At 41.0% G+C, this 12,186-nt stretch overlaps 1 protein-coding gene across 2 annotated transcripts in view; it reads right to left on the reverse strand.

The window, feature by feature from the left end:
* TMLHE (trimethyllysine hydroxylase, epsilon) overlaps positions 1-12,186 on the reverse strand; it is a 122,997-nt gene that overhangs the window by 88,705 nt on the left and 22,106 nt on the right. For both annotated transcript variants that reach the window (XM_082262682.1, XM_082262683.1), the window contains exons 3-4: positions 3,348-3,598; positions 1,658-1,834 (exon numbers count right to left, since the gene is read on the reverse strand). In XM_082262682.1, coding sequence (XP_082118808.1) covers positions 1,658-1,834; positions 3,348-3,528 — 358 coding nt within the window. In that variant the 5' untranslated portion in view covers positions 3,529-3,598. The remainder of the gene's footprint in view (positions 1-1,657; positions 1,835-3,347; positions 3,599-12,186) is intronic.

Here is a 12,186-nt window from a genome sequence, read left to right on the forward strand (position 1 = left end):
ACAATTAAACCCACATGAGAGATATATATATACACTCACCTTTTTCAAGGGACATTTTTTGATCCCTCACTTAAAATAACATTTATCTATTGCGCATACTACTTTCTGGATTCAAAACCAGCAATATTCCTTATCACTCCAAGGTCGGAAGAAGCTTTATGCCTATGATTTAATGCACATAATGTGAATATGTATTTGACCAAAATATTTTGTATAAACTATGCATAAATCAATATACACTGTATAGTGCACATTTATAGGCATATCTGCATACCTAAAGACTAGACTCAAGCAGAGGTGAATAGGATCCTTAGTGATCGATCACCCAAGCTTCAAAATAATCTTACTACTTCAAGATTACTTCCATAGGGTGGACTTGGTAAGGCAGGGATACTGCTCACTAAGCAGTATACCTTTCCTGGTCCATAGGGTCCTGCGATTTTACCTTCACACTATATCTGCTGCAAAGGCAGCTTCTTTAAATTGTTTGTCATTTTATGTTACTTGATATCACCTAATAAAATTAATTTTGCACCAATAAGCAATTAGTGAGCCTAGTTATTGCAACCCTCTAGAGAGGATCTTTATCCCCTCTACCCCCCAACTTTTCTGCAGAATCTTTCTTTGGTTGCCTGTGGTTCCTGGTATATACTACCAATTAATTGTGTTTACTTCCCCATTATAAGAAAAATATTTCCTAGAAACTCTGTGATCTTCCTGTTTCCCTGGATTTTATTCTTTCTTCTGTGAAACTGTTAAAGCCATCAACTATAAAGCTGGATGGAAGATTAGCTCTGGGGAAAGCAGACCTTCCCTGAGAAGTCTTCAAGGAGCATCGGCGACCAGCCATACCAGATTGGCATTCCAAGACCAGCTAGGCCATTCTGGAGGCACTATGTCTGTGGCATCGGCCAGATGATCCCAAGCTCGTGCCACAAACCTCTGTACCTTCCTTGAAATGTGTACAGCAGAAAGGGCTGGAACAAATTGGTCTGCCCACCTTAGAATGTCGGCTACTTCCCGAGCGGCCAGGACACTTCTTGTGCTCCCTTGGTGATTAACATAGACCACGTCCATGGTATTGTCCAAAGTCCACACCCCCTGAGCACAATCTGATGCCTCTTTGAATTTCGGCAATGAACGAAATAGAAAATTAGATTCAGAAAATTTTGGGTTGTTGTAGAGACAAGGATTGGGGATAAAGCTTCAGTGGAGACACCTTTTTCCCCATGATAACTCTTCCAAAAGTGAATTTCCCTTCCTAGGGGTAGATTTCCTCTCACTTTCTGTTGTCTACCTCCGTTTGTAAGTAGAAGTGGTTTGTATTTCGGATGTTTGTAACCCTGGGACCACCTGTAGGTTGATTTATGGAAACTGTACTCATTGCAGCTGAATCTCTTATTTAGTGTAAGTAATATAGTTAACTTCTGCTTTAATTTCCTTTCTGCTAATTTAATAAGTCATCTTCAAGTTTCAAAATCAGAGTAAAGTTTCGAGGAAATGCCCTTATATCTACATATCTGCTATAATTTTTCAAGCAAGGGTTACATAATAAACATGACCACCTGAAGGTATTCAATTGACAACTGCATCTTTATCTTTCTCAACAAAAAATAAACAAGGCTGTTACAATGGGGATGCGTATTCCCAAACTTACATGTTAGATATAGGGTGGTTTCATCTACTCGGACCTGTGCAGGTCTGATGTCCAGTTCCACGCTGGCTGTGTCCAAACTACGCTGGTGGGTTTTAGGGTTGTAACAAGAAGCCGAGCGGCAGTGATCCCGTAGCCACACATAGTCAAAACGCATACATATTCCAGAGTAAAGCAGTTCTATTTAAACAGACACAGAGAGTAGAAAAGTTAACCAGTGACTTTAAACAGCAAGGCTAAATGATCTGCAAGGTTAGATGGTTTCCCACAGGAATCAATCAGATTTTTCCTTTGGGGAGTGGGAGAAAAAAAAGGCAATAACTGGATTGGATACAGAGGGTAACATAGAACTAACAAAGGAAGATTTTAGTTCTTTTTCCATAAGTACAATGTAAAAGTGACTTTTCAGAAGGAAGTTACACAGGATGTGTGGCGTCTCTTTTGAAAAACATAATAATATTTCGCAAGTAGTTATTTTTGCATGCACTCGCGTTTATCATCTCAAACAGACAAACAGATTGTAGATGGGGGATCAAATTATTTACACTTTGCACTGTATGTAGAGGCTATAGGTTATGCTTAACAAAAAAGCCATCCCTTTATCAAAAAGCTTCTTATCTGTATTGTGCACAATTTATGGACCAATCATACACATGACCTGGAGACTAGACTTGGCAAAATCTGACAGCAGACCAGTTCCAGCTTGACCTCTTTAAACATCTGTCTCAAAGAAAACCTTACTGGCTAAGAAGTGATGCAGCATCTTCCTGGCAGGCAAGTCTTTCTAGACTGAGACCTGTGCGCAGTCACAATAATACATGTACAAAAAGCAACAATAAATTAGAGTAGAACTGTAGGCAACATTTTTATTTTTATTTTGGATAGAATAAGCAATGGTTATAACCCTTGTAAGGTTTATTTTTTGAAATCTTTGTCCCATTGGGGAGGTTTAACTTTACTTGCTATCCCAAAGCTAAAACAGGAAGTGAGAGGAAATCCCTGCAAATTAAAGGGATCTCTTGGGGACCCCCAGGTCACCAGAACTAGTTTCCCCACTGGAAGATTTCCTCTCTATGGTATAACGTTTCTAGGGCCAACCCAAAATATGGGATTTTCTTTTACTTTCACTTTCAATGATAATGATAAACAGGACAAATAGAGAAGGGGAATCTGCTTAACAGGGGCACAGACAGCAACAAAAACTAACAGGTGTCCTAATCCATCTCCCCTCTATCCAAAACTAAAAAAAAGTTTTGCCTTTAGTTATACTTTAAAGTTTCCAATCCACAGTAGGACAAAACCGGCCTAGTTCTTTTAAAGCCCTGAGCCAAAGGGTATCTCCAGTGGATTTCTGACATATAGAATTATGTTCCTCCCTGAGATAACCTAGAAATGAACAAACACTTCACATACTCATTATATCAAACCTGTGTATGTGAAAGTCAATGTAGAGGTGGTAAAGAGCTTTCAACAGCCTAATGGCTACCAAATATTCAACCAACATCTCTCGTCTTTCCTTTGTTCCAATTAATATGTAATTTCTTCTGTTAATATACTGTATATGTAAATATTTACCGAATGAAGTTTAATAATGGGCACTGCAACTTAACAGGATGCAAAATGTTCTCTGTTTACTCAGAAATGAGGCAGCTACCTCTCTCAACATTTTGTAAAAAGGCTTTAGTTAACTTACCAAAGTGATCTTTGTGCAGGACCCAAGAGCACTCTTGTGTTGCTGGAGCTGTGCCGAGCCAGCGATTTCTTACCCCAGTCGATCTGCAGAACCTGGCTAATCCAGAATTCTGTCCTTTGGCGGTCTTTGGTCCGAATCTTCTGGCTTCTAAAAAGAGCCGTGCCAGCCTGTGACTCCACATGCTGTTCCAGAGGAAAATGGCATCAGAGCCAGACGAGCAAGATAATCTGATTGTGCAAACCAGATGAAGTCTGTAGAAGGGAGGAGAAAGCATCTGATGATCAACAGTAGGGACAAGGCTAAAGAGAATGATTTACAAGGACACAGTGTGGGAAAGAACTTACATTACAAAAAAAAAAAAAAACAAACAAAAAAACACTGGGAGTATATACAAACATAACTCTGAAATTATGAGATTGACAGGAACCACAAGCCTTTAACATCTTTTATGCCAGAGCAGTATGTCCTAACCTTTACCTTATGTATACACAGTAGTCATCAACACATAATGAAGAAGTTGGATTTTCTTTGTAGGATTCCCAAGAACTACAGTGAATATGTGCGTGTTCCCATGAAGACGAACTGCTGTTATAAAAAGATCTGAGCCAGCAGCACAATCATGCCAAGCTTATTAGGGCATAGCATCTGGATTACAGTTTAAAGTACCAGCTATCCAGCTGGTAAAGATCCTAATTCCCAACATGGCTTGCCAAAAACTCAGTCTGTACCCTGGAATGCTAAATTCTAGGGGTTTCAAGTATGGACCCCAAGTTTAAGCTTGTGAAAAAAATCTGAAAAACACTCCATCCAAATCTAGCAGCTGCTCAGAGTATTTATTTTTCTCAGCCACTTTAATTATATCATTAACTAGAATACAATGACAGGAAAAGACTGCTTGGACAGAAGGTGTATTTAGAACTCCTGACTTCATGCTTCTGCTAATTAGACATTTTTGAAAAGTACGTCTGATCAAAAAAGAAAAAATTATTCAGTACAGTTCTACAATACATGCACATTCGCCCATGTTTTATCCTCCTAAAATCGTTGTAAATACAGAAACATGCCTCTTGATCCCGGCAATAATCTAGTGAGCTCCTGCCTCTTGTAGTGAACGGACAATGCTGCCTTTGCTACACTCATATCCCAAGCAGTGTTATCAGCCCTGTCAGACTTATAAATACACACATCAGCCATATGTTATGTTGAGGAAAAGACAGAAAGGTGTTCCGTAGTCCTGCAATGGAAAACTGGGCAGGGATGACAACACTGCTTGGGATTATATAAAACACCACTGGTCAGATAACCAACTCTCACAGTAGGTTACTAAGTGATCCTATGCACGTAGGGGTACTGACAATAGCATAAAACAAAAATGCTGCTAAAACTGTATATGGAAGATAAATACAGTATCTATACGTTGCCGCACAAAGCGGCAATGATACTAAATATCTGTAGCGCAAGGATGGTGGTACCCTCTACCTACATCCAGTGAGACACAGACAAAGGTAAATGTGCAAGTGTATAAATGACTAAACAACAGCCAATATTTAAGCACACTCAGCTATCACTTGTACTATGCACACAAAATAAAATATAAATAAAATAAACATCCGTTAAAAGTCCATAAATGTCCATATGATATAAAGCTGATAACACAACTTTTACGCTTGTCAGCAGGATAGTATATATGATTCGTGATATTTAGAGGGGGTCACCATCAAACTCCACCACCACTGTGTCAGGATAGAAAGAATGGCCACTCACCAACTCTCAATGCCTACTCACTTACATGGACTAGGCTCACCAACAGGATTGCACATTTACCTTTGTCTGTGTCTCACTGGATGTAGGTAGTAAGTATCATTGCCTTGTGCAGCAACGTATATATTTATCTTCCATATACTGCTTGGGATTGCAGTGCAGCAAAGGCAGGGTTTTCAACATTCTACAAGAAGTTGGGAGCTGAACATATTTCTGACAGGATCAAGAAATATTTTTCTGTACTTGAGGTATTTTTTAAAGAAACGAAACATGGAAAAATGTACATGCCTCACAAAGACATACTGCATTTACTTTTTTTTTTTGCCCAGACATACGCTTTGAAGCAGAGCTCCACCCAAAAGAGGAGTGTAGAGTAAAGAGAAGGCGCCACTCAGTGAAGCAGTAATTACAAATTTATTAAGCTCATATTAAGACTTACATAAAAGCAAAAAGTGGAGCGTCATGACCCGGCGTCCTTCCTAATTCACTGTGTACCCATTGTGGAAGCTGCCAGCCTAAACCAATCGGCGGGCTGAATCAGAGTGTGGCTGCGGCGAACCGCATACCTCACAGAAGGACCGTGCGGCCGTAGACGAGGAATGGGCGGTTACCGGTTTCGGAGCATGCTCACAACAGCTCCTTCTTCAGACCCAAAAGAGGAAGCTCTGCTTAACTGCCTCCTCCCCCCCTCCACTGCCACATTTGGATGCAGGTACATGGTTTTGACAAGTACCCACTCTCACCTCCGGCTGAGTTTTCTGTGGCAAACACATCCAGAAGTTCGGCCCCCCTCCTCATGCATGCGCAGCAGGGAACCGGCTTCACTGACGGTTTCCCTTAGCTGAGATGGTGGCAGCAGCACCCAAGAGCCGATTGAAAAATCGGCTCAGGTGAAAATACTGCTGGATTTGTGGACAGGTAAGTGTCCTAATATTAAAAGTCAGCAGCTACAGTATTTGTAGCTGCTGACTTATTTTTTCTGAAGGAGCCTGGAGTTCCGCTTTAACTAGAAAGCAGGCCACACTGTAGCATCAGTTTGTAATGTTCCAATCTGTTCTATAAGGCTGTGGTTTATACAGAATTACTTTTATTTTACACGTAGTTGCACAGTTAAGTATAATAAGACATGCCCATCAAGTTCAACCAATTGAACATATACTGTATATCTTTATTGCAAAAATGGTCATTTATTTAGCAATTTTTAAAAATAAAAAAAATCCAGAACCTTCTGAAGTCATTTAAAAATCATACCTGATTTGCCTAAGAAATGATCATACACCTTCTTGTGACTTAGATGCCTGAGCTGGCCATACAAGGATCAAAATTGAGCTGGTTCAATATGGTCAATGGAAAATCAATATATCAGCGCTCAGTCCAATAACTAAATAAACAGCAGCTGTACACAAAACCAGCAAAAAGTCATATGAAAAAATAGTGCAGCGCTCTTAGGTCAAAATCTAAAACATTAGCAACTATAGAAATATGGCAAACATAAAAGTCCATGCACAAGCCCGTGAGTGAGGAATGTGGACGATGTAAAATCCTGATATAATGACACTGGTGATCTTCAGTGAACAGTAGCCCAACACCACATGAATTGGCCTCTCACCTTAAACCAAAAAGGAACGAGCCAAAATATCCTCTCACAACATGGGACAAAGGGCACCGCTAGTCCTGGGATACTCAGACAGACCTCCAAGGCTCCCTCCAACAATCATATTATGAGAAAGACAAAAGCGGGCAAACCATAGCGTAATACTGATAGCATACTTTATTATAAAACCAGCAGATAAAATTGGCCTCTTACTCTGTTGCAGATAAAAGGAATGCAGATCGGGTACATGTAGCGGCGAGTCATGCACGGACCTCGCCGGCTTCCGAGTGACGTCAGTCGCTCCTCCTTCCCCCCCACACGCGTATCGTCTCCTATGGGCGGAGACTTCCTCAGCGGTCTTGGAGAGCGAATAGGACATCACCCACGTAAATAACCTGCACCGATCACTGATTGGCTGGACTCCCCTCCTAGTTGCCATAGCCACAGGGACGCCATAATAAACGGAAGTCACCAGGCGACATCATTTTCTAAAGGGTACATGGCCATATTAAATAAATATATATAAAAATATATAAAAAAGCTGCGACTGTTCTCTAAGACATCGGGGGACAGACTCCAAACTCTGTTGAACCATCTCTCTTGAACCCTTTAAGGAAACTGATGAGTTCAATAAGTGTTCAGGTACCCTAAAAAACAGACTTGTTAAATGGGACAGTGAGACACAAAACAAAAAGAAGAAGAGATATTTGAGAGATTTTGGCGATTTTCAAACTAATAACATTTACAAATGGCAAAAAAAGACTAATAACCAAGAGAGTGAAGGAGAAAATGGCCATCAAATCCCTCCCTCCACCCCAGCCCCAGCTATCAGAGAGATCCCAGTTGAGACCTGGAGAGCATCCCCAATTCCAGACCTTTATGATAATGGATACCAACAGGGATATTATCATAGGGGGAGGAAAAGGGGAGGGAGAGGTGGTAGGGGAAGAAATGGTGCCCCCAGAAGGGGCCATTATCAAAACTTCCATAATAATGGTTATATGAATGGCCAGTATGGAGGTAATCAGAGGACATATCCTCAGACCCCCACTTTTGAGCAACGGGCATCAGGACGTGGAAGAGGGGGTAACCCCAACCCAATTAGAGGAGGGTACTCTAATAGAGGGAATCACCAGTCTTACGCTCAGGTAGCCACCCAGAATAGGTTTGAACCTTTGCGTGATAACCAATATGATGGAGCTTTTTTAGGGAATCGGGGGGGGGGGGGGTCAGGAGAGAGGCATGATGTCAGCTCTTTATATACCATTATTGACCATGAGGCAGCAGAAGCAGCAATAAAATGGGCTTTTTCTTTCTCTGATCTTCCCAGAAAATTGAGGAGTTTTTTGTTGAGCAGTCTGTGTTTTTGCCTTTCTAGGAATTATTTTTGGTATGACGGCATATATTATTTGCAAACCAGGGGCGAGGCGATGGGCGCACGATTTGCTCCCAGTGTGGCCAATTTGTTTATGGCCCACTGGGAGGAAGAAGTGTTCCATAATCGCCCCCCAGAGTTAGTATGCTACAGGCAATATATAGATGACCTGTTCCTAGTCTGGAACGGGGATTCGGAATGTCTTGCGTCATTTATGGATAAACTAAACAAGAATAATAAAAATATTGTCTTGACATGGACCACCAGTCCTGACAAGGTGGTGTTCCTAGATCTAGTTATCTCTAAAGACGATAATAAGTTTACTACATGCAATTTTTCAAAACCAACTGACCGCAACTCTTATATCCCTCTGGACAGTTGCCACCATCACTCTTGGTTGTGCAATATCCCGAAGGGGCAGTTTGTGCATTTAAGACGCAACTGCTCATCTGAGGCTGACTATGTAACACAATCTAAGGCTCTTTCTGAACGTTTTACGCAAAAAGGCTATAGTAAGTGTAAACTAGAGAAAGACAGGTTGTCGGTTCAGGCTATCAACAGAGAAACTCTGCTCTCTAATGTTTCTAAACAAACAGTCACTAATGGGGAGGAGGTGAGAATTATACTCTACTATAATATCCAGCATAAGAAAATTGAGAAGATTATTAATAAACATTGGCCGATTTTGCAGCAGGACAAGACATTAGGCACAAAATTACCAGTGAGGCCATCTTTTGTGTACAAGAAGGCACCGACACTCAGGAACCTATTAGCCCCTGGTGTAGTTGACCCACCCATACAAAGTAACAACAAACTTTTTTCCTTCCTATCAGGTTTCTATGCCTGTGGAAAGTGTGTGGTGTGCCGCACAGCTAAAAGCAATGTTAAGCGACGTAAGGAATTTACAGCTAGCGCCACGGGGCAAAAGTATGCAATTAATGATCTCATTACATGCTCTACCACAGGTACTGTCTATATGTTGGAGTGTAACTGTGGTTTACAGTACATAGGTAGAACCTCCAGATCTTTACAAGTTCGTATAGCAGAGCATGTGAGGAATATTAAAAGGGTAAGACATCGCATTTTGTTTCCCACCATTTTAAAAAGTTTCATAATAGAGACCCAAGGGGCCTCAAGTTTTGGTGCATAGAAAGAGTTATAAGACACTGGATGGGAGGCAACTTTATCCGACAGCTTAGCCCGAGAGAATCCTTCTGGATTTACGAGACTAAAGTTGCAGTCCCCTGTGGGTTAAATGTTGATTTTTAAATTGTTTTCTTTCTGATCGTTGATTATTTTTAGTACTGTTTATGTTTTTTGTAATTTTATAACCTTCTTTGTAATTCTTGTATTTATGGTATGTTATGTTTTTTGATATTTATCCATATGTGATCTGGGTGACAGCGGGTGTGTACGGTTCAAACGCTCCTTATTTTTTATCCTGATTTTAGGATTGGTAGTTGATGCATACTAGTGTATTGGCTATCTATTATCGTTTTATGAAAGCTGATTTTGGTTCTTGTGAGAGGAGACAGAGTATGGAGTCTGTCCCCCCGATGTCTTAGAGACCAGTCGCAGCTTTTTTATATATTTTTATATATATTTATTTAATATGGCCATGCACCCTTTAGAAAATGATGCCGCCTGGTGACTTCCGTTTATTATGGCGTCCCTGTAGCTATGGCAACTAGGAGTGGAGTCCAGCCAATCAGTGATCGGTGCAGGTTATTTACGTGGGTGATGTCCTTTTCGCTCTCCAAGAGGAAGTCTCCGCCCATAGGAGACGATACGCGTGCGGGGGGAAGGAGGAGCGACTGACGTCACCCGCTGTCACTTGGAAGTTGGCGAGGTCCGTGCAGGACTTGCCGCTACATGTACCCGATCTGCATTCCTTTTATCTGCAACAGAGTGAGAGGCCAATTTTATCTGCTGGCTTTATAATAAAGTATGCTATCAGCATTACGCTATGGTTTTCCCCGCTTTTGTCTTTCTCATAATATGATTGTTGGAGGGAGCCTTGGAGGTCGGTCTGAGTATCCCAGGACTAGCGGTGCCCTTTGTCCCATGTTGTGAGAGGATATTTTGGCTCATTCCTTTTTGGTTTAAGGTGAGAGGCCAATTCATGTGGTGTTGGGCTACTGTTCACTAGACATATGCCGGTTTTCGGTAATTTGATATATCGCGGTATTGCATAGCCACGGTATTGTTATTGTGGCATTTTTAAAATACCGAGTTTCTCTGCTCCTGGGTCTGACTTGTGAATTGATACATTTCAGTGAGCTGGATGACTCATTCACTCACACAACTAATGCCTTTCAGCATTAAGTCTCCTAACTATAAACAAAAATGATTACATTTGTATCTTTTCCTTCCCTCTGCCAGGGAGAAAAGAAGTTTAACCTCTTAAAGACTGGACCTTTTTCTGACACTTGTTGTTTGCAAGTTAAAATCATTTTTTTTTTTTGCTAGAAAAGTACTTAGAACCCCCAAACATTTTATATATTTTTTTAGCAGAGACCCTACAGAAAAAAATGGCGATTGTTGTAATATTTTATGTCACACTGTATTTGCGCAGCAGTCTTTCAAACGCAATTAATAGACTTTAATGAATAAAAAAAAAACGTAACAGTAAAGTTATCCCAATTTTTTTTTTTGTTACACAGAGAATCGTGAGAGAATCGTGATCTTTATTCCAAGCTAAAAAATCGTGATTCTCATTTTGGCCAGAATCGTGCAGCTCTAATATATATATATATATATATATATATATATATATATATATATATATACACACACACACACATACATACATACATACATACATACATACAGCAGCCCACATTACATTATTATTATATAGCCATCAAGCAGTGTCTGGCCTACCTGGTGATGACTGGTCCTGGCGCTCTGATCCGATGGCCTGGTCTTTAAAGGGGCAAATCCTTGCGGTCCAGAAGTGGTTAAACCTGCAGGAGGACCAGGGCTTTTATCTATTAATGACTTTACTATTGCTTTAGGCCTGGTTCACATGTATGCGGGTTGGCGGTTCACATGTATGCGGGTTGGCGGTTCACATGTATGCGGGTTGGCGGCCCACATTTGCACAGGCATAGCAGCCCATTGATTTGAACGGGCTGCTATGCCCTCATTTTCCGCAGAAAAAAGGTGCATGCAGCATTTTTTTAAAATTCAGTGGCCTTGAAATCCATCCTGCTTTTGCACCATGCGACTAACCTGCAGTTCCTGCTCTGGCAAGCTTTCTGCATTTTTTGTATACGTGGGCACGGCATTTAAAAACAGTTTGCGTGTGCAGCAACGGCAGGTAAGTCGCATGGTGCAAAAGAAGGATGGATTTCATGGCCACTGCATTTTTTTTAATTCTGCATGCACCTTTTTTCAGCTGAAAACGCAGGCATAGCAGCTCAAGCCCATTCACATCAATGGGCTGCTATGCCTGTGCAAATGTGGGCCCCCAACCCGCATACATGTGAACCAGGCCTAAAGCAATAGTAAAGTCATTAATTGGTTAAACCTGCAGGAGGACACAATTCAGAACACAAACCTAACCTAATATTGCCAGCTGACAACTTATAGGTAAATTTCACAAAACCTATGCAAAGTCAAAATAGTTCCAAAGTGCAGGGCAAAGTAGATGGATACAGCCGTGCCGTATAAATGTGGGAAATGTGATTCTCATCACCAAAAGCAATCCAGCTCACCTTATTAGTCTGACCTCTGAGCTAAAAGGATGGTCAAACCTCGCTTGTGTTACTGAAGTAACATAGAGCAAGAAACAGTCACACATCCAGATATGGAACTCCACAGGTCCTGCCAAGGACGCAACGCGCACGGGGGAGAGGTCACACTACTGACGTCACCTGTAGCTATCTTCCAAATCCCTGTTTGGACATTTCTTTTTTGAGCGCTCTTTTTTTGCCACTTTTTTCAAAAAGTGCTTTACTTGTACAGTAAGTGGATTTTAGATTCTTTTATTCTTAATAAAATCAAAGCAGAGAGAACTATTTGTCTTCTGTTTACCTTTTATCATGTATACGTGGACAGACTTGTGGAGTTCCATATCTGGATGTGTGGCTGTTTCTTGCTCTATG

The sequence above is a fragment of the Pelophylax lessonae genome (assembly GCF_965119305.1).
Source record: "Pelophylax lessonae genome assembly, chromosome: 7".
Taxonomy (NCBI): domain Eukaryota; kingdom Metazoa; phylum Chordata; class Amphibia; order Anura; family Ranidae; genus Pelophylax; species Pelophylax lessonae.